General features: G+C 44.9%; 1 protein-coding gene across 10 annotated transcripts in view; it reads right to left on the bottom strand.

The window, feature by feature from the left end:
• The window catches only part of ANK1 (ankyrin 1), a 1037654-nt gene that overhangs the window by 221025 nt on the left and 795466 nt on the right, over positions 1-21163 (bottom strand). For all 10 annotated transcript variants that reach the window (XM_086943592.1, XM_086943597.1, XM_086943588.1 and 7 more), the window contains 2 exons: positions 20195-20326; positions 4775-4921 (listed from right to left, as the gene is read on the bottom strand). In XM_086943592.1, the coding sequence (XP_086799718.1) occupies positions 4775-4921; positions 20195-20326 (279 nt within the window). The remainder of the gene's footprint in view (positions 1-4774; positions 4922-20194; positions 20327-21163) is intronic.

Raw genomic sequence — 21163 nt, 5'->3', positions numbered from 1 at the left:
TCCAAAAGCTATTGCCAAACCATTTGAGCTTCGTTTAGGATAGTTCTGGACATTATTGCTTATTATTTGTTGAGAAATTACAGTGTTGAGTTTTGTGTTGCATTTCCAATGGGTGCTTTTAACTTGAAGTTGTCAAAATTTGGTCAGGGATAAAGGAATGACCCTCAGTTTCAGCAGACTGTTGGGGTTATGATTCCTCCTCTTCCCCTTGAGGCCACATTCCTTACATAGTCAGAAGATTTATGTGGACACATCATTCAAGTTGCTTAACAAAGGAGCAGTCATTGTCATTTTCTTCTTTTGATTTTGCAGGAACATGGGCATTATCTGAACATCATGTATTACATTAGTATACTTAATTGTCTTTTAGGAGCCATTTGTCCAAGTATGAATAGAGAAAAAGTCTTGTTCGTCTCAAGTAAGCTGCAACCAGTGCCATGCAATCAGAGAAGGCCCCTAGTGCAGACTTCAGACTGAGTGAAAGCACACTGTACACCATTCTTATACTCTCAATAGTGCGCATCTTCACAATGGGATAATGGAAATACACATACTGGGAGCTTAGTTGCTACATCCACCCTCCGTGCTACAGTTGAGGACAGTTCTTTTACAAGGCCCACATTCGGAGCTATTCCTTTGTCATCTATTTGTTTACAGTTCTGGGTTATGAGGTGGGGCTGCAACTACCGGCTCCTCCATGCCTCTCTGTTTTCTCACTAAAGGTAGAGAGTGCACATGCCTTTGATCTTTAGTGCCCTTAAATATCTTTTTACTGCTCCTATGAAAAAGCACCCTTTTTCTTGATTTGTTCAGAAAGGTTTTGCTGAGGCAGGATAAAGGGAAAGCTCCACATTTGGATCCTAGACTACCAGTGCTAGAGACACCAGAGAATGGATAGGAAACTTGCTAAGTTTCACTTATAGCACATGCCTGCACTTGAGGGACAGTAGTGTCTGTTTAGCTTCCCAGTGGTAATGTTTAAAACAGGATTGAAGCTAGAGACGTAGCCTATTTGAAACGTTTTGTAGGAAGCACTGGGGACGTAGAGTACCCATACCCTTCTGAAGATAGCTTTGTATGCCCAGCAGGTATTCTTCTACTAGTCTGAGGACTGTGAAGCTTTGAGTAAGTTATTTTTTCTCGCTGTGAAAGAGTTCCTTGAGTGGGACATCCACCTTGGGTGGCGCTCCTCAGAAACTCAAGATGCAAGTTCAATATCCCCTTTCTTTAGTTGCCCTTCCAATCTAAGAAGGATGGACCCCTGATTTAGAGGGGATGTGAGGTAAGACAGAGACTTGCATGTGAGTTTCATTCTTCTCTTCTGACTAATTTGCAGGCTGTGGGTCTTCCTGATTTAGAGACATAGAAGTCTTTAATCACAAGTGAAGGGCTAGATGTTGAAGGAACATCTAAGTTGAAACCTCTTGAGGAAATATCTGCATAATCTCATATGAATATCAAGATCTCATGATGGGGAACTTGTAGGATTTTACTATTTTGCTCCCATCTACTTGGACTATTTAGAGGCTCAGACAAAAGTATGTATCACAAATACCTGTCATTGCAGAGATCTGGAGACATGCTAGGGTTTGAGAGCATTGTGAGTATTTCTATCTGCGCATGCACAGTAAGGTAAGCAATATCTGTCTGCACCTGAACGCACAGTTAGCAAGGTATATATATGCAGTCTGCAAATGCACACACAACATATGTCCTGTCTGCTTATTTATAAATGACATGATATATGTTAAGTCTGCAACAACAGACATGGCGTATATTCAGTCTGCACATGCACACACTACACAGTGTATATCCTGCGTGAACATGCATACACACGATATGTGGCATATCATGGCAGTACATGCATATTATAGAAGTACGTTTTGTCCTCTGTACATCATTTTGTTTTGCCAAAACATTATTTAAGTCCCTTAAAGTAAATAAATCCTGTCTGCACTTTGACACACATGACGTGAGGTATACCCTCCCTGCACATGCATACACAGCATGAGGTATATCCTGATGTCACATGCATAAACATGCCTTGTGCCACATCCTGGCAGTAACCAATATATTTGACATAAGTTTTATACTTTGTAATTTACTTTGCTGCAGGCCATTGTAAAAGTACCCTAAAATAACGAATTCTTGTCTGCAGATGTGCACAAACAACATGAACTATAGCCTCTGTGCACATGCATACTTAGCATGAAGTATATCCTGTCTGCACATGCAAGCACATGTAGTGGTGTATGTACATGCACCACTTGTGGGTACAAGAGCATTCTGCATATGCAGACATATAAAGTTATATATAGCTCTTAACATATTTACACGCGCAAAGTATAATGCATACATACTTTCTGCAGACTCACTCGTGAAATGATGGATGTACTGTGAAGAAACACTAAGGCCCTCGGTTGGCCGGACTTTGCAGCAGAGATATAAGATATAGGAGAGAAGGAATTTAGTTAACTTGCTGGAATCTCCATTGCAAAGCACGGCCATTACGAGGTTTTTCACCCAAAAATTGAGAATAGCTACTCGCACACAGATTTACTGGGCTTTTCCTGAAAAAACTCTAGGTGAAAAAACACTGACCTTTTCTGCCTGCTCTGAGCAGGTAGAAAATGTCAGTGGGCCTGCTGGTGTGGGTGTTGAATGGCATGGCTGGAGTGGAGGGCAAGCTTGTTCCAGTCCTCGTGTAAGCATTAGCTGCTCTCCCTGGACTGCTGCAGTAATTGTGTTGGAGGGAGGAGGGTGGGGGGTGGGGTTGCAAAGTTGTGTTGCTTGCAGCGGCTCCAGCCCCTGCAGCATCTCTGAGAGGCCCTTTGTCACTGGGCCGGAATTATCAGGTCAGGAGATTTCAGGTCCAATAATGAGGATCCAAAAAACTGCTATAAATGCAAAGTATGTTATTTGATCCAGAGTTAATGTTCTGTGTGAAATTACACATCTTCGTAATGAGGGCCTAAGTGTGGACTGCACTATCTACATATACATCCTGGCTTTTATCAATTGTTTAAACAGTCATGGAGATAGATGTGTGTATCATCTGAAACATGTGCACAGACATATTGTTGCTTGTAGTCTTTCAACATACTCAAGAAGTGGACGCCTCTGAGTTGCATACAATTCGAGAAGTCATACTTCCTTCACATTTGGAAATCTGCCAGAATCAGGCTGCTTTGAGGATTGATGTGAAGGGAGTGGTCAAAGTACTGTTGAGGATAGACGTAGGAGGTCAACCCAGAGTTCAAAGTTCAGAAATTGTGGCACATGTTCGAGGTTTTTGCCATAGGTCAAAATATTCTTCAGATTAGAGGCCATGGTAGAGGTCAAATTGTTGCTCTTGACACTGAAGGTAATGCCAGAAGTCAATGGGGTCCATCAAATTGGAGGTCAGACTGATGTTAGAGGGCATAGAAGATGTCAGATTGTATTTCGTAATGTGTGTGACAAGAGAGGTGAAATTGCCACAGAAGCTGTGGCAGACATTACATTTCAGGAAAAGGTATTAGATCATGGCACAGATCAACGCCCCATTGAGTTTAAAAGTTGTGACAGTAGTTGTGAAGTGGCTTTACTTGGAGACTATAGTTATGTTTGAGGTTCAAGTGCTATTCAGGTTCAAGTTGACAGTGACTTTGTGGATGGTAATCATAGCAGCGGTAAGAGTAGCCTTGGGCCTGGAGAGCATCACAAAAGACAGAGGGTCATTGAGGTCAGCCAGATTTCAGTGGTTACATCAAATGTTAGCAGGCTTCGAGGCTAGACATAACTGTGCCATAGAAGCTGGAGGATATGTCAGAGATCAGAGCAATTCTAAGTGGAAAGAGTGCCCTTCAGGTTGGAGATGAAAATGACACTGAAGCTCATTATCACGGCACAGGTCTACTTACTCTTGGGCAAAAGGAAAGATTGAAATTGGGCAATGCATCTAGATTATGATAGCTGTACGAGTACCATTAAGATCATAAGTTATTTTTAAGGATTTGAGATGATGAGAGTGGTGAAATAGTTTGGAATTTTGTGGTGATGTAAAGGTTGAATGTCAAGCAAAGCTCAGATTCCCTTGTGACTCATGGCAGAAGTTGGGTTTAATCCGGAGATATGCAGTGGTTGAAGGTCAGGAAGATGTTGAAGTTCAGGCAGAAAGTCGAGAATAGGTGACCTTGAGGATGAAGGATAGAGCATATGTTGCTAGCCAGTGACAACATTCAGAAGTCAGGTTAAGGCCTGGCAGAGACTGAAGAATCAGAAAAGTAGTTGACGGTCTGGTATCGGCTGAAGGGTAGCGTACATTCAGTTAGGGGGTCAAGCAGATATTAAAGTGCAGGCTGAGGCTGGAGGTCAGGGACAGGTGAGAGTACTTAGTGGTCAGTGGTTAGGTTGATGTTTAAAGTCAGGTAGAAGCAGGGGGTCAAGCAGATGTGGGTCTTGCAGACATTGGAGGCCAAGCAGTGGTAGGTCAAGCAGAGGTTGGATGGAGGTAAAAGATCCAGTAGGTGTGCCCTGACAATGGAGGTCAGGCAAGATGTTAAGGCTAATGGTTAAAGCTGATCCCAGGCTGACACTTAAGGTCAGACAAACAATAGCGTTAAGGCAGAGGTAGGGCTCAGGCAGAGCTTGGAGGTAAGGCACAGGCTGGAGGTCAGAGTGGACTATGGTGGGTGATATGTTAGCTGAGAGTGATGCAATACTCCTTCCCCAGTTCTTCCACATGACTGAGCACATGCAACGCTTCTGATTGCCTGACATAAAAGAAACATACCATTCATCTGTGATGGCGAAAGAGAATAGTCCCGTTCATTGTATCGGCGGTCACCTTTCAGACAACGACTCTGGCGCCTTGATCCTTCCAGCATGTTCACAATTTCACTCCTGTCGATATTCCGCAAAGCTGTGTACAAACTCTCCACTGTAGAAAAGGAAGAAAATAATTATGACATACATAAAGAATTGAGTATACACGCCATACAATTCACAAACTAAGCAAGGCCTTCAGAATGTCATACGTGAACATCTGTAGCATAGAGGCATGCAGGCGTGTAGCAACTTTCTCCAAGGGATGGCATAAGATGACTTTACATCCCTTGGGGTTGTTTGATAACTTATCTCAAATTCAGAGGAGTAATACAACAAAATAGTACATGCGCCGTTCTGATCCGGCTGCGCCCCTGAGCATTTCTCAGCGACTGTCTATTTGCACTGTCAGAGCTCAGTCAGTGCCCTTGTGTTTGTGCACAATCAGAGTCTACCATAGAGGGTATCTGTTTATGGACACTCATAGCTTGTCGTAACAATTCTTTGTGTAGATTCAGAACTTCCTCCAGTGATCCCTTATCTGTGTCCCTTCAGAGTTTGTTTTCATGATTGTTTCTGTGTTTGTGCTTTGTCAGTTTGTCTATCTGTCCCGCAGTTACAGCACTTGTCAATCATTCTCTATCTTTGCTGTCAAAGGAAGCCTCAGTTTTTCTTGCCATGTGTGCACTGTCAGTGCTAGAGATAACACTTCTCTACCGATAAGCAGGTAGCACGCGGCTCAATCTTTTCCTAATAATGCACATCCTGAGCTTGTCTCTGTAATTTCCTGTGCACAGTCAGAGCTTCCCTCTACTATTTTAAATGCATATTGACAGGGGAAAAGATTAGGAGCCTTATATCAAAGAACCCAGTTGTTAGTTGGTCATGTTTCCAAAGGTACACAGGGCACTCGATCATCCATCTATCAGGTATGCTAGCTTAGAACATCTCTGGCTGGGTATTAAACAACTTGAAGCCATTTGTAACATAGGCTGCCAGAGGCAGGGGGGAATTCAACCTGACCCACAACTATTTACCATTCAGAAGTGCCATACCGCAGTTTGACTGTGTGTACATGGATGGACTCTCGACGTACAAACCTCTTTGTGGCACATCTGGACAGTGACTTCCATGACACCTGCGACTGCAAAACATTAAGATGCCTGCAATAAATTGATAATCTTCTGATGTGGACTTTGGGATAACAGGAGCCCATACAGTTCTGCAGAAGATTTGACATTTCTTAGAAACAACCATCACCATAAAATACAAGTGGCTATGCAACACAGTATTCTTCAAACCAACAGACAGCTCTCTGAAAAACACAAGCTGGCACCTGCAGCATGCCTCACTATTCAGCCAGGATTTATGATACAACCAGACATGTTGAAGTCACATCAGAGAGGGACGAAAACAAAAAATCTGAGACCTGACTTTAAAAACCACTGGTAAAACCATAGAATTGAGGATAACCAAATGCACAGAGAAACAATGATCACCTGGAGCAGCCGATCAGAATATGAAGAAAGAGAGGCCCAAGATAGTTCCACTTATCGCCACGTACAACCCACATTTAGAGCCCCCACACAAGATTGCTAGGAAATTACCACCTATTCTACAGCAAAATAAACAATTCAAAGAGGTCTTTCCAGACATCCCCCCCTTAATTGACAACCAGCCAGTGTCAAATGCCTTATAGCTAGAAGTAGATTACACACACATACAATGGAGAAGGGAACAATGCTGTGCAAAAAAAGAATTGTCTAACCTGACAATGCTGTGCAAAAATAAGAGGTGCCTAACCTACCAGAACATCCACACTTCTAATACAATCAAACAACAACAGCACATTAGGAAAGACTAGGAAATTAATCAAATATTCTTTTGTGCACCCAGAAAGCTGGCATGCTTAACCATGTGTATAAACTGTTCTGGGGGGCGGGGTGGGGGCGAGGGGGATAAACAAGCCAAGTGCTACATAAGCAAAATCATTTTCACTAGCAGTATCAAGAGTCCATACAAAGATAATGCTGCTAGTGAACACTTTGAAAAACAATGCAGTACCTCTAGGTAAATTCGTGACAGATTCGGAAAGGAATACTTTTGCATGTAAGACCGTACAGCTGTTCTACAGTGGTCTACACAGGCACAACAACTTCTTCATGATCCACTGAAAAACACCCACACCTTTCTCTCTGTCCTTAGAGTGCACAGGTTGTAACATTCTGACCTGACACCCCACACTCCTTTCTGAGGCATTCATCTGCCTGGGGAATAACCTTGCCCCAGATCATCCATCCAACAGAGCCGCTGAACTGAAATATAACTGGTTCGACCCAAGCTCATCCAACTTTAAAGACGCACCTACTTAAAATGCAACTGACTGTACCCAAGCCCTGGCAGAAATCCAGGAGTGATTGACCTAGCAAGGGGAAACCTTGCCAAACCTCTAGCTGTACACACTTTGACATCATATGTTACTGATCCCACCTCACACCTTCAAGCTTCTATAACGAAAGGGAAAACAGATGACTGACTATGCCTACCAATGCTAAACTCTAGTCATCAATTTAACATGTTACTGAATCTGACAGTCTACCTTGCTTTCTTGTGACACCAACAAGCAGGTTTTGTAACTTATTGCATTTTTCTGCCTCGACACGAATACGGACTGATCAGGAAATTATTAACTGTCTCCCTGTCTAATAATGTGAATGACTACGGGAGCCCCCCTGGTTGCCCGGGCAGACTGACTCAGCATGTGACTAAACCGACATTTTCACTTCTTTCCTTGCCATTACGTGCATGCCACTCAGATACTTCTGGCATGAATGACCCAGACTGCCCCAGTCCCCCTGTCCTTCCAGAAAAACGAATCTGACTTGAGTTATTCCACCGCATTCTTCCAGGATTTCCGTGGCCCAGGCGTGCTGCCATGACATCTGACTCAACAGACACTTGCCATCTGCTTATAACTTTATGGCAGGCTTGGAACAGAGTGCCTAGCAGAGAGACCTTTGAGACATATGGCTGGCTCTCCCTATGGATAATAGCCTCTTGAAAGTGAAACAGCTACCTCTAGATTTTATAACATAAACAGACATAAAGGAAAGCATGGCATAGAGAATACTTTGGCATAAACCTGCATTTTTCTGTATTACAATGTGTGCTAAGGATAACTTTTCTATGAAAGTACGTTAAGGCAAAATTCTCATGTTTTGCATTTACAAACTAAAACTTTGCTACAAAGATGTATTCTGTTTTTTAGGATGCAGCACATATGAAATGGACAGCTATGCACTCTGTGTTCTTGCATGGGAATGTGAGTTTAAATGGGGAAATCCTGACAACAAAATGAAACTTTAATCTAGCATGGATGGCTGGAATTGCTTAACATAATTTATAGGGACTGGTACACAGATAGACTTGTTGAAAAAAAAGAGTTATGCATGTTACTTTAGTTTTGTCAGGTGAATGAAATATACACATGGCAATCAGGACCATATTGTACTGTTGGTGCCCTTTGTATATCCTATTTCCCCCCTCTCTTTCTACATATACATTTAGATAGATAGATAGACAGACAGACAGACAGACAGACAGACAGATAGATATAGGTATATATGATTCAGTGTTATTGAAGAGATTCAAAACGACCTATTTCATTACAGCATACATAAAGTACTTCAAATAAATTGCAAAGCTGAGAGTCCTAGACTTATTGAAGAAACACCTGTGTTAAAAAAATGTTGCTACGTAGGAAAACGGATAAACAGTAGGTCATCTATGGAAAACTGGAAAAGATATGTTGGTCATGTTCCGAAAGAGAAATAGTTGTGGGTCATGTTGAATTCGGCACTATCTCTGGCGGCCTTTTTTACAAATGGCTTCAAGTTGTTAAATATCCAGCCACAGATGTTAGAAGCTAGCATACCTGATAGGTGGATGATTGAGTGCCCCGTGTACCTTTGGAATCATGACCTACTAACAACTGGGTTCTTTGATATAAGGCTCCTAGGGCCAGATGTAGGAAGGCTATTAGCGGTCGGTAACGGTCGAAATTAACGAATTTCGGCCGTTACAGACCGGTAATAGGCTTTTCTGATGTAGGGGCCGAAATTAAGGATTCGGTAATTTACCGAATTGGTAATTTAAGGAATCGATAAATTACCGATTTCTTAAATACAGATTCAGTAAATTAACGAATTCCTAATGTAGGGAGCACTTAAATGAGTGCTTATCCCATGTTATGATTCGTTATTTACCACCAACTACAAGTTGGTGGTAAATAACGGAAAAAAAACAAAAAGCAATTTTATGCAAATTGCTTCAGTGCCATGCTGCAGACATACATGCCCTTAGGGCATTTATGTCTGCAACATGTGCACCCATACACAATTGAGGGGTGCAACAGGGTGTCAACGTGACGCCCTGTCACCCTTCAATGTTTTCCCCCTTTTACCGAATCAGTATTAGGCCCATAGGAATGAATGGCAATTACCGAATCGGTAAATACCGATTTTTACAGATTGGTTAAAATTTACCGAAAAATTACCTACATACTATTTACCTATTCTCGAATACCGAATCAGTAAAATTCGGTATTTAAGAATAGGTAAATAGTATTTACCTACATCTGACCCCTAGTCTTTTCCCATGTCAATATGCGTATAAAATAGTAGAGGGAAGATATGACTGTGCACAGGGAGTTACAGACAAGCTCAGGATGTGCACCAATGGGGAAAGTTTGAGCCAAGTGCTGCCTGCTCATCGGTAGAGAAGTGTTATCTCTAGCACTGACAGTGCACACATGGCACGACAAACTGAGGCGTCCTTTGACCGCACAGATGAAGAATGATTGACAAGTGCTGTGACTGCATGACAGACAGGCAAAGCCACCAACATATCATGTTCTTTTAGCTCTGGTCACAAGCCCCTTCCTACCCATTGGGGGAAGAATGGCAAACTTTTAAAGCAATTGGAGGTCTATCACAATGGACCAATGGGTCTATCCATACCACCTACAAATCTGCTACGAGGGCAATCAGTCCAACAACTTCCTCAGTTACAATTGGGGATAATACAACTTCTTCAGAAGGAGGCAATAGAGATCGTACCCTACTCCTAACAAAATATAGGTTTGTATTCAAATTGTTTGCGTATACGAAAGAAATCAGGTGAATGGAAACCTATATTAGATCTACGATAACTGAACACGTTCTTAAAGAAACAATCATTTTGAATGGTGACTCATCAGGACATACTACAGCTGTTGAACAATGGAGATTACATGACATCTCTAGACATGCCAGATGCATACTTTACATACCCATGCATCCAGTCCACAGAAAATACTTAAGAATCAAACTGGCTGGTTGCCATTACCAATTCAAAGTCCTACCATTCGGCCTAATATCTGCCTAAAGCATTTTAATCAAATGTATGGCTCCAGTAGTAGCTTATCTCAGAAAAATGGAGCATCACATTTCCCCTTTCCTGGATGATTGGCTGATCAAGACCCAATGTTTTGAAAGTGTAAAAAAATCTACAGGACCCTCTATTCAACTCTTCAATTCTCTATGATGACCCTAAAGAGAATCAAATCCTCTCTAACTCCAAGAAAACACAATTACCTTTCTGGGAGCAATCCTCAACAGAGAACAGGGTAAGTGCTACTAAAAGGAGAGAGTACAAAACATTTTTTACACTCCCTCACAAGTTTCAGAATAGAGTCTTCTTTGGTTCATATATATACAAGTCTTTCTTAGGGATGATGTTATCCTATATCCCGTTGATCCCAAATCGTCACCTGCAAATGCAACCATTCCTAGAGGAACTAGACAAGCAGTGGGCTCGACCAGGAATAATTCGACAACGCTGTCAAGATCAAAAAAAAGGTGAAGGAGACAATACCCTGGTGGACAAAACATTCCAATCCCAGTTTACACAGTGGCCATTGATGCCTCCATTGAAGGTTGGGGAGTGCCTCTTCAGGAATTAAAGGTCAAAGGTAAGTGGTTTATTCAAGAGGTTCCTTGGTATATCAATCTCATAGAACCATGAGCCGTAGCATTAGGTCTCGAAGCTTTCTTTCCTAGGATTTTGGGGTCCTCAGCTTTAGTACAGACAACACAACTATCATGTATTACATCAACAAGAAGGAAGGAACCAAATAAAAGCTATTATCCAGAGAAGTATTTGTAAATGGGTAATCAATCACAACATCACACTGAAGGCAGAACATGTTCCAGGGATCAGCAATTAATGGGCCGACATCCTCAGCTGATCCATGAAGAAGTGTCAGGAATGGGAGTCAAATGATTACCAACTGAAACCATCTTTCGCAGATGGGGAATTTCGGAACTGGACCTTTTGGCAATAAGCAAAATCATAAATGTTGTTTTTACACCAGCAGATTCCCTCAATAGAGATCTTGGGAACATTTCAAATAGCATCTACAGAATCTTTTCCTACGCCTTCCCTCCACTACCAATGGTACCAAGAATGTTAGGATGAAATGAAAATGAAATGAGAGCCTTGCTGACTAATTTTGATAGCTCCAGCATGGCCCTGGCAGTAATGGTACACAGAGCTGTATCTCCTATCAGATTGAGTTCACAGCTCTCTCAAACATTGGCAACCATGTTGACAATGCAGAGAAGTAAGGTGTTGCATTCAATCCCAAATTCACTCAATTTATCTGCCTGGCTCCTCAGCGCAATGAATACCATCACGTAGACATCTCAGAAGATTACAGACAGATACTTAACAGGGCTAGAGCAGAGCCTACAAGTGAGACTTATGAATCTAAATGGAAATGGTTTTGTGTTGGTGCTCTATGCAGAGACTTCATCTGATGTCATCAGAACCGGTAAAGATTCTCCCATAAGTTCTTCATTTTGCACAGTCAGGGTTATCCCACTCTTCATCAAGGTGCACCTGGCAGCAGTTTCTAGATTCAGAAGGACACATAACAGAACTTCCTTGTGGTCAGTCACAAAGGATTATCAAGTAGTTCATCAAAGGTCTTTACAGAACTTTTCCTCAGTCACAAAATATCCAATCTATGGCAACTTAATACCACTTTAGTGCAGCTAATAAAACATCCTTTTAAAAACTCACACCATTCCGCAGGTAGCATCGGAATTTCACCTTAACAAACCAGTACTTCTTAAAACTGTCTTCAAAGATTCTAAAAATGCAGTAGAGAGATCTCTTCATACCGTGGACTCAGAACTTTAGAAAATGTTATCACCTCTTAATAGCATATGAATCTCCCAGAAAAGGATATGCTATTGCCAAGCAAATATTAGCAAGATGGTTTTCAGAAACCATAGCCTTCTGTCACTTGAAAGTTAGTTGCCCCCTACAAGGTACTATAAAGGCTCATTCAACAAGATCCATGGCAATTTCTATATCACTATTTGCGTGTGTCCTTCTGTCGCAGATAAGTAGAGGTGCTACATAGAAGAACACCCATATGGTTACTCGCCATTATCACCTTGATTTAACAATGTATAATTATGCTGTAGTAGGACAAGCAGTTTTTCCACCATCTCTTCCTCTATGGGGAGATTTTCAGTGTTAAGAAAATTGACAGGTTTTATCCGACACCCCCCGGCAACTGTTAATATTGGTTTACAGGCCATGCTAATGTGTATATAATACTTGAATGTCTTCTCAAGGTTGTACTGTTCTGATTCAAACATGTGAATCTATGAAAGATCAAATACTGGAGAAAAAAACAAGTTACTTATCTGTATACTGTGTTTTTTCAGTACTGGCATCTTCACAGATTTACATACGACTCACCCTCCTCCCCGAGCTACAACCAAATGTCAGTATATATTTTAACATTTCTGTGTAAGAAATCTGTAGTATGGTGGCCCTTGAGGGGAGATATGCTGGCTGTGCTTTGGTTGGCTGAAGTTTGGTACTTTTCCAGTGATGTGGATAGGTCCAGTGATGTGGATAGGCTACCAAAGTAGCTTCACCCAATTGCTTTAATGCACAATTTACTACTTGTGTAACGATATATCTGTAAGAGACATTAGTTAGTGATAGATTCCTTACCTCAGAATATCCCCAGGCATCAGACTGGATCTGGAAAGTTTTTCGTCAGCAGTACCCCTGCGCGTCACAAGGTGGCGTCGTGCGGTACCGCGTCCATCGCTGGCATCGTAAGCACAGAGAATACGTCACGGAGACAACTTAGGCGCCACCCATGCATGCTGACGTCAGTTCTGTACACGACTGTCAGCGCCGGGAACGCAGGGCCATGCAAGAAACTGACAACTGGTGCCATAAAACTAGGGCTCTGAAAAGGATGACCTTAACCCTAGAAATCAGTTCGCAGAACGGGGAGGATGGGTGGGGCGGTAAGGAATCTATCACTAACTAATGTCTCTAACAGATATATCGTTACACACGTAGTAACTTGTGCATCTGAAAGAGACACTTAAGTGAAGATTCCTTACCTTAGAATAGATACCCCAGCAATACAAATCCCGGTGGTGGGTCAGCGAACAAGATTACACCAGAAAGTCACGGAGAACAGAAGAGCCAAAGAAGCCTGTTCTCTGGACTTGACTGTCAAGGCAGTAATGCTTGGTAAACAGCGAGGCACCCGTAGCTGCCTGACAAATGTCCTACAAGGGAACGCCGCATCCCAAGGCAGTATGGCTGCCATTGCCCTGGTAGAATGGCACGCAGCGCCACATGAGGCTCCTTCTTAGCCAACGAGTTATATGCTTTGATGCACAGAACGACCCACCGAGAGATGGTTCGTTTGTGCATGGCCCGACCTTTTTTGGCGCCCACGTAGACAACAAAGAGCTGGTCATCCACCCGGAACTGTTGTGTGGGCTTCAGATAGAACAAGAGCGCACGTTTTGGGTCCAGACGGTGTAGCCTCTCTTCCTCTTTCGAAGGATGCGGAGGCAGAAAGAATGTGGGCAAAGTGATGGTCTGCCCAAAGGCAAGGGCATGGCAACCTTTGGCAGGAAAGAAGGATGGGTCCTTAAATAAAACCACCTTGACTGGATGAACAGAAAGGAAAGGAGGCGTAGAAGAAAGAGCCTGGAGCTCACTTACTCTTCTCTCAGAGGTGATAGCAACCAGGAAAGCCGTCTTGAGAGTGAGAAGACATAAGGGACAGTTATGAAGGGGCTCAAAGGGAGCGCACATGTGTGTAATGCCTTTGAGGATGTGATTAACAACTGGGGACTTAAAAAGAGAAGGCTGATCTGGAAGCCGCAGAAAAGCAGAGATGGCCGAAAGATAAACTTTGATAGTGCCAAGAGCAGAGCCCTGCTGGGCTAAAGAGAGAAGGAACAGAAGGACCTCGGAAAGAGGGGCAGAAAGGGGATCCACAGCCTTTTCTGTGCACCATGCCACAAATTTGTTCCACCTGCAGGCATATACCCTTTTAGTGGAGGGACGCCTGGCTACTTGAATGACATCACAGACTTCAGGAGGAAGATCGAAATCCGTCATCTGTCACCGCTCAATCTCCATGCATGGAGATGGAGTCTGGACAGATTCGGGTGGAGGACCGTCCCTTGCTACTGCAACAGAAAGTCCTCCCGAAGAGGCAGTCGGATCGGGGGATCGATCGCCACGCTGAGCAGCTCGGGATACCAGTATCTTCGTGCCCAGTCCGGAGCCACAAAGATGACTTAGGCCCGGTCGCGCCGAATCTTCTTCAGCACTCTGGGCCGAAGTCGTATAGGCGGAAAGGCGTACAACAGACCGCATCTCCACTCGCGGTGAAAAGTGTCGCTGAGCGAGTGCCGATTTGGAAATTTCTATGCGCAGAACTGCTGACATTGCGCAGTCTCTTCTGTGGTGAAAAGATCTAACCAAGGCTCTCCCCACTGCAGAAAGAGACCTTGCGACAAGTCCGACTTTAGATGCCATTCGTGATCCATCATGCACCTGCGGCTGAGTTTGTCTGCCCGGGCGTTCAGAGAACCTGCCAAGTGTTGAACCACCAAGGTAATGCCTTGATGTTCCAGCCAAGTCCAGAGGCACAGAGCCTCCTGACATAGGGTTCACGACCCCACCCCGCCCTGTTTGTTGCAATACCACATGGCGGTGGTGTTATCTGTGAACACCTGCTCTACACTTCCCCGGAAAGAGGGAAGGAATGCTTTCAGTGCAAGTCGGATCGCCCGAAGCTCCAAAAGGTTGATATGGAGCCGGGACTCCACTGGAGACCAGAGGCCTCTGATCTCTGCCTCTCCCAATTGGAGTCCTAATCCCAGGAGGGACGCATCCGTCACCACTGTGTGCTCTGGTTGGGGAAGGGAGAGGGATCAGCCTTTGACCCAATCACGATTCGTGAACCACCACTGCAATTGTCGTGCAGTACCCTCTGAAATCTGGACATGATCAGACAGGTTACCCTGATGCTGTGCTCACTGGAAATTAAGGTCCCACTGCAGAGCCCGCATATGTCCTCTGGCATGTTGCACTAGCAGGATGCAGGAGGCCATCAGGCCCAGAAAACGGAGTGTCATCCTGACTGAAACCCGGGATAGAGGCTGCAAAATCAGAATCATAGCCTGAATATCCCAAACTCGCTGCTCGGGAGGATAAACCCGAAACTGCGTCGAATCCAGAACCGCTCCGATGAAGGGGAGCTTCTGTGAGGGACTCAGGTCAGACTTTGGCATGTTGATGGAGAACCCCAGCAAATTCAGGAGGTTGGCCATAGTCTGTAGGTGGGAGACAACTGTATGGGGCGAGCCCGCCTTCAACAACCAGTCGTCGACATAGGGGAAGACTGGAACCCCTAATCTGTGCAAATGAGCTACGACCCCTGCCATCACTTTCGTGAACACTTGAGGGGAACTGGTAAGGCTGAAGGGGAGCACAGAAAACTGAAAATGCTCTTGGCCTACCGTGAACCGCTAGTAACGCCGGTGGGCCGGCAGGACAGGGAAATTAAATAGGCGTCCCCAAGTCCAACCCTACCATCCAGTCTCCAGGGTCAAGGGCAGCCAAGACCTGAGCCAGTGTCAACATCTTGAACTTCCCTTTCCGGAAGAAGCAATTGACGTTCCTGAGGTTAAAGATGGGGCACTGGTCCGCTTTCTCCTTCTTGGGAACCAGAAAGTAGTGTGAATAACAACCATGTCCTACTTCTGGCACAGGAACGCGCTCGATGGCCCCCTTGGCCAAGGGGGTTGCAACTTCCTGTTGGAGAATCTCAAAATGATCCCCGGACATGCGGTGGAACTGAGGTGGCATGGCTGGAGGGGCACACTCGAAGGGGAGGGAGTAGCCCCTTCGGACAATTTGCAGCACCCACCTGTCTGAGGTGACAGAATGCTGGAGGGAGAGGTGATGTTGAATCCTGCCACCCACTGGCGTGGGGTGCACCCCAAAACTCGGACTAGGAAGGCTTTGAGGCAGATGCTGCGGGAGTAGGAGCGGAGGTGGACTGACCCACACGCTGGCCCCCTGTCCCGCCGCGGCGGATAACACTGCCGCACCCACGCTGAGGTTGGTTCTGCGCAGGCTTCTGGCTGAACAAACGTGTTGGGGTGCCCCTTCCGTGGCTACGAAAGGAACAAAAAGTAGACGTGGCCGGACGCATGGTGGAGAGACCCAAGGACTTGGCCGTAGCCGGAGAGTCCTTCAAAGGGCATGTCCATGAGAGAACTCTGAACATCCCCTGAAAACCCAGTGGACCGCAACCAGGCATGGCGACAGAGGGCCACTGTCGTGGAGATCGCCCTACCCAGTGAGTCTGTGGTGCCAAGCCCACACCTGATGGCAAAATTTGCTGCGTCTTTCCCCTCCACAACGGCTTGGGAAAGTACTACCCGAACCTCCTCCAGACACTGAGGCAGCGTCTGCGCCACCATGTTTCACACAGCGTGAGAGTAGAGGCCCAAGAGGCATGCGGTGTTCACCAACCGCAGCCCCAAGCTGGCAGAGGAAAACAATTTCTTTCCAACTGCTCCAACTTCTTTGATTCCTTATCCAGTGAGGCGGTAGGAAATGCACTTTGGAAAGTGGAGGCCTGGATGACCAGGCTCTCTGGAGTTTGGTGGGTCGTTAAAAAGGCAGGGTCACCCGGTGCCGGGCAATGACGCCTGGCCCCGTTCTTATCCACAGGAACCCCTGTGGCTGGTCTAGATCAGGTGTCCATCAACACATCCGTTAACGCCTCATTGAACGGAAGCAGAGGCTCCATAGAGCTTGCTGCCGGCTGAAGAACTTCAGTGAGGAGGTTGGTTTTGAGAGTGACAGTTGGCAGATCAAGGTCAAGGGCCTCAGCTACTCTAGGGAGCACCACAGTATATGTGGTACCCTTCTCCATGGCCACAGCAGGAGGAGACAGAAAACCAGGCTCAGAGGAGAGGTCAAGATCACCTGCATCCTGCGTCTCTTCCGCCCACTCCTGTTCAGACTTGCACTGCCGTGCAAGAGGGTCCTCAGACCCCTAAAAGTCGTGCGCCTCCACCACTGTCCATGGCACAGGCTGCGGCAGCGGGGGAGGGACAGGGAAATAGAAATGGTCCAACGGTACCAGGAGCTGCGCTGGTCTGCACCGATCCAGCTCCATGTCCCAATTAGAGTCCCAACCAAGAGCAAAATTGTCCGGAAACCCAGGCAAGGGCGGAGGTGGAACTAACAGAACCCATTGCGGTACCGGGAATGGAGCCGCAGGAGGCGCTGGAGCTTCCGGTGGAGGACCCTGCGGGGGCGGGACTGGAGCCACCGGCGGAGGACCTTGCAGCACCAGGGCCAGAGCCGCCGGCGGCACCATTGGCAAGGAAGGGCCCTCAGCTGGGACTGCGGGGCCCGAAGGCGCTGGGCGAGAGCCCAAGTCCTGAAAAGGTGGTCCATGGCAGCAAGAAAATCTTGCACCTGGGCCTGAGTCATCAACGGAGCCGGATAAGGTGGGTAGGCCGCTGGACTCAAGGCTCCAACAGAGTAGCGGGGTAGGTACCCCTGGCCCCCTCGTCCGTGTCCGCAAGCGCTTCTTTGACTTTTTCTTATAACGTCTCTTACCCGATTCTGAGTGTGAAGACTTCGATCCAGAAGAGCGATGGTGATGGTTCCGCGGTCTCCCTTCTGATATTTGAGATGTAATTGGGAAGGACTATCACCAGACCCAAACATCCCAACATCATCAGATTCCTCCAAGAATGTTGAAGGAGGTAAAGGTGAAGCTATTGCTGGATTCTGTAAAATCTGCCTTGTCGACTTTGTCGTCGATGAGAACGTCATTGACGGATACACTGGCATAAGCTGTAAGGTAGATGGACGCTTACGACTAGGCGTGGGATATAGCGTTGTCAGCTTTGTCGACAGTAACAGCGTCTGCGTCGTCTATGAGGATATGATAGGATAGAATTAAGCCGTCGTCGGCATCGTTAACGAAATTGTCATAGACGAGGTCTACAATGGAACCACCGTCGTCGACCAGGATGCCGACGAAAATGTTGTTGTTAGCGTTGCCATCTACGATAAGGTCGGCAGCAGTGTAGCAATCGTCGTCACTGGAAGCGTTGTTAAAGGGACCGTTGTCGAGTCTGTCGTCGACAATGTAGATTTTTTTGAAGATGAGTAAAGAGAAACTTGGTTAGAGGATGGTTTTTGCAAAAACGGAGATCCGGAAGTTAACACCGTTGGTGATACAAGCGTCCTTGAAACAGATATTTTCGTGGATTGGATAGAAGAATATTTTTCCTTCTTATGTCTTATTTTCCTCAGGAGGAAAGGGAAGCTTTCCTTTTTGTGAGGTGCCTTCCTCTACATGACGACACCTTTTTGACATCTTCTTGGAAACTTTCAAGATTCAAGAGATCGCTCTCCTTTTGTGCGTTTCCTTAGAAGTCAGTGTGGTAGAGCTCTCCTCATCCTCAGAGACATCAGATTTTGATTTAAGTTTTTCTAGCCAAATCAATAATCTACCCTCTCTTGGGGGTTTTTGTAGAGAAGGTTCTACAGATTTTGCAGTCTTTTACCTTGTGTTGAGGCTAACGGCTGTAGATGCAGCTCTTATATGGATCCTCAGCATGCAGCCACTTTTTTCCACATGATCCACACGAACTGAAGAGACCTTTCTTTGAAGATTCCGACATATTTGGAGAGAAATCTGCTAGAAAACTGGATAACCAGAGAGAACTGAGCAGATCTCAGGGAGACTCCCTTTCATACAACGTGCGGTAGAAAATCTGAGGAATCTAGCCTCTCTTGGGATTGTTCTAGAGGGTGCCATTGCCTGATTGGCTGTTGGTTAAGTTTGGTTCTTTTTACAAAATAAAGTTGATAGGCTATTGCACGGACTCTTCATTGCATGGTAGCCTATAGTAATTTTATCTACTGCTTTTATATGTATATCGTGGGAATCCCACTACGACAACGGGGATGATTCACGCATGTGAATCTATGAAAGATCCAATACTGGAGAAATATATAATTATATAATGTGCCTTCACAGTTGTAGCCTCAGTGACTCAGTGATTACATCAGTGACACCCTTTTCACTTTGAAGATAATAGTGGTTCTTCACAAGCCTCAGATCACCTTAGTCCATAGATCTGTGCAGTACTGGATATACCCCAAGTTTTGTGATGCTCAACCCTGAAATGTTGTTCATTCAAAAAGGATTTCCCGCTTCGGGACTCCAAAGTACTCCCCCAAACTAAATTCTGTACAACCCCAACAACTGCATGAAAAACGTGTTGCAATATGATTGCACAAGGAGCAATACTTGGCTTCACACACTGTAGTGCTGTCCAAGAGTTATTGTCCAACCATTGATAGTATGTCACATCTTGACTTCATTAGCATTCCAACATTATGTCTCTGTTTTGAAAGCCTTTATCTCATGTGGCTAGGTTAAGGCAATGGCATATATCTGGCTTTTCTTGCCTTTTCCATCAGCCACCAACAGTACATTCAAAATAGTCCTACGAGAGTTCTCTTTGCAGTTGAGAAATTTGACCATTTCCCCCTTTTTGTTTCCTTCACTAGTTTCCTGTCCAGGAGCAGATGAATGTCAGGCTCTTTATCTTCACAGACCCTTCTATAAGTTTGACCCAGTGTTCAAAAGTAAGAATTATTTTGAATATCAACCTGGCCACACATTGAGGTCCATCAAAAAATCCCTTCTAAAGATAAGGACATTGAGGGAAATGAGATTGGTAGTAGAGCTTTGTAAGTTTAGAGAGTTAAGTTTTGGAACATAACAACATCTAAACATAACACTTCTTTCAGACTGGGCAATATAAATAGTAGCCTTAACAGATGTTTCTTGAGTCTGTACATAGTAAAAGCCTTCCGCCATGGTGGTTAGATGCACCTCTCTTTCAGCACATGCTTTTCCCCCATCCCGCTATTGGCCCCTCTTGAACCCTTTACATACTGTTTGCATTCTTGTCTTCTCGGATCATCCACAAGTTCAGGAGGGCTACGCTCTGCTCCAGCAGGGAGTTTGGATTCTCCACCCTGATCCTGTTTATTTCATCCACCCCAAACTGCAGCTCCCTGGCCAGTTCTGCACAAAGGGTGAGATAGGAAAGCATTGCTGTAAACACAAAATATTTATTTTGTGCATAAGAAGAGTCAAAATACAACATGCAGGAATTAGGCGCCAGCAGCAACCAAGCCCTAAGTACATGTGAGTATTGTAGGTGTTGACTACACTGCAGGTGATTGTGAGAGCAGAGATACATTGCAGGCAAAAGGTGATCATTTTAAACGTGTTACAGACCAAGGTGACAATTATGGACATGTAGAGGAGAAAGTGGGTGATATTTATAAACATACACCATAGACACGAGGTGATGAGTACAGACATATACTGCAGACAGGAGGTGATGAGTTCAGGCAGACACTGCGGACAGGAGGTGTAAACAGACATACACTGCTGACAGTACATGATGATTGCAGATATGCACTCAATAGTTGGTGGTGAATGTAGACACGCTGTAGTCAACAGGTGATGGTGCAGACATTCACTGGATAAATAATCTTCCCATTGATTCCAAAGCATATCAATACCCTTTCAGACTCCAGAATGGTCTAGAAAACGTTTTCCAAGCAACAGACATGCAACGGTGGTGCATGCAGCTTCAGCCAAAACTTTGCTCATGATGACAGTGGAGCATGGTAGACACCAACCAGGGTGGTGATGTCAGTTACTAGCAATGTTTCCTTGCTACTTTAAAGCATACAAAGAGGAACCCATAGACTTACAGAATATAACGTGTTTGTATACATCTGGATCTTATTTTTGAGGGAGTTAACTCATTTAGGAGGGGAGAAACTGCAGTGAGGAATCTGCAGAAAGACTATGGGCCCGATGTAGGTAATCCCAGATTACCGATTCTTA

Source organism: Lissotriton vulgaris, chromosome 11, assembly GCF_964263255.1.
Source record: "Lissotriton vulgaris chromosome 11, aLisVul1.2, whole genome shotgun sequence".
NCBI classification, from domain to species: domain Eukaryota; kingdom Metazoa; phylum Chordata; class Amphibia; order Caudata; family Salamandridae; genus Lissotriton; species Lissotriton vulgaris.
Note: the sequence above shows the minus strand (reverse complement) of the source record. Positions and strands in the feature narration are given on the sequence as shown.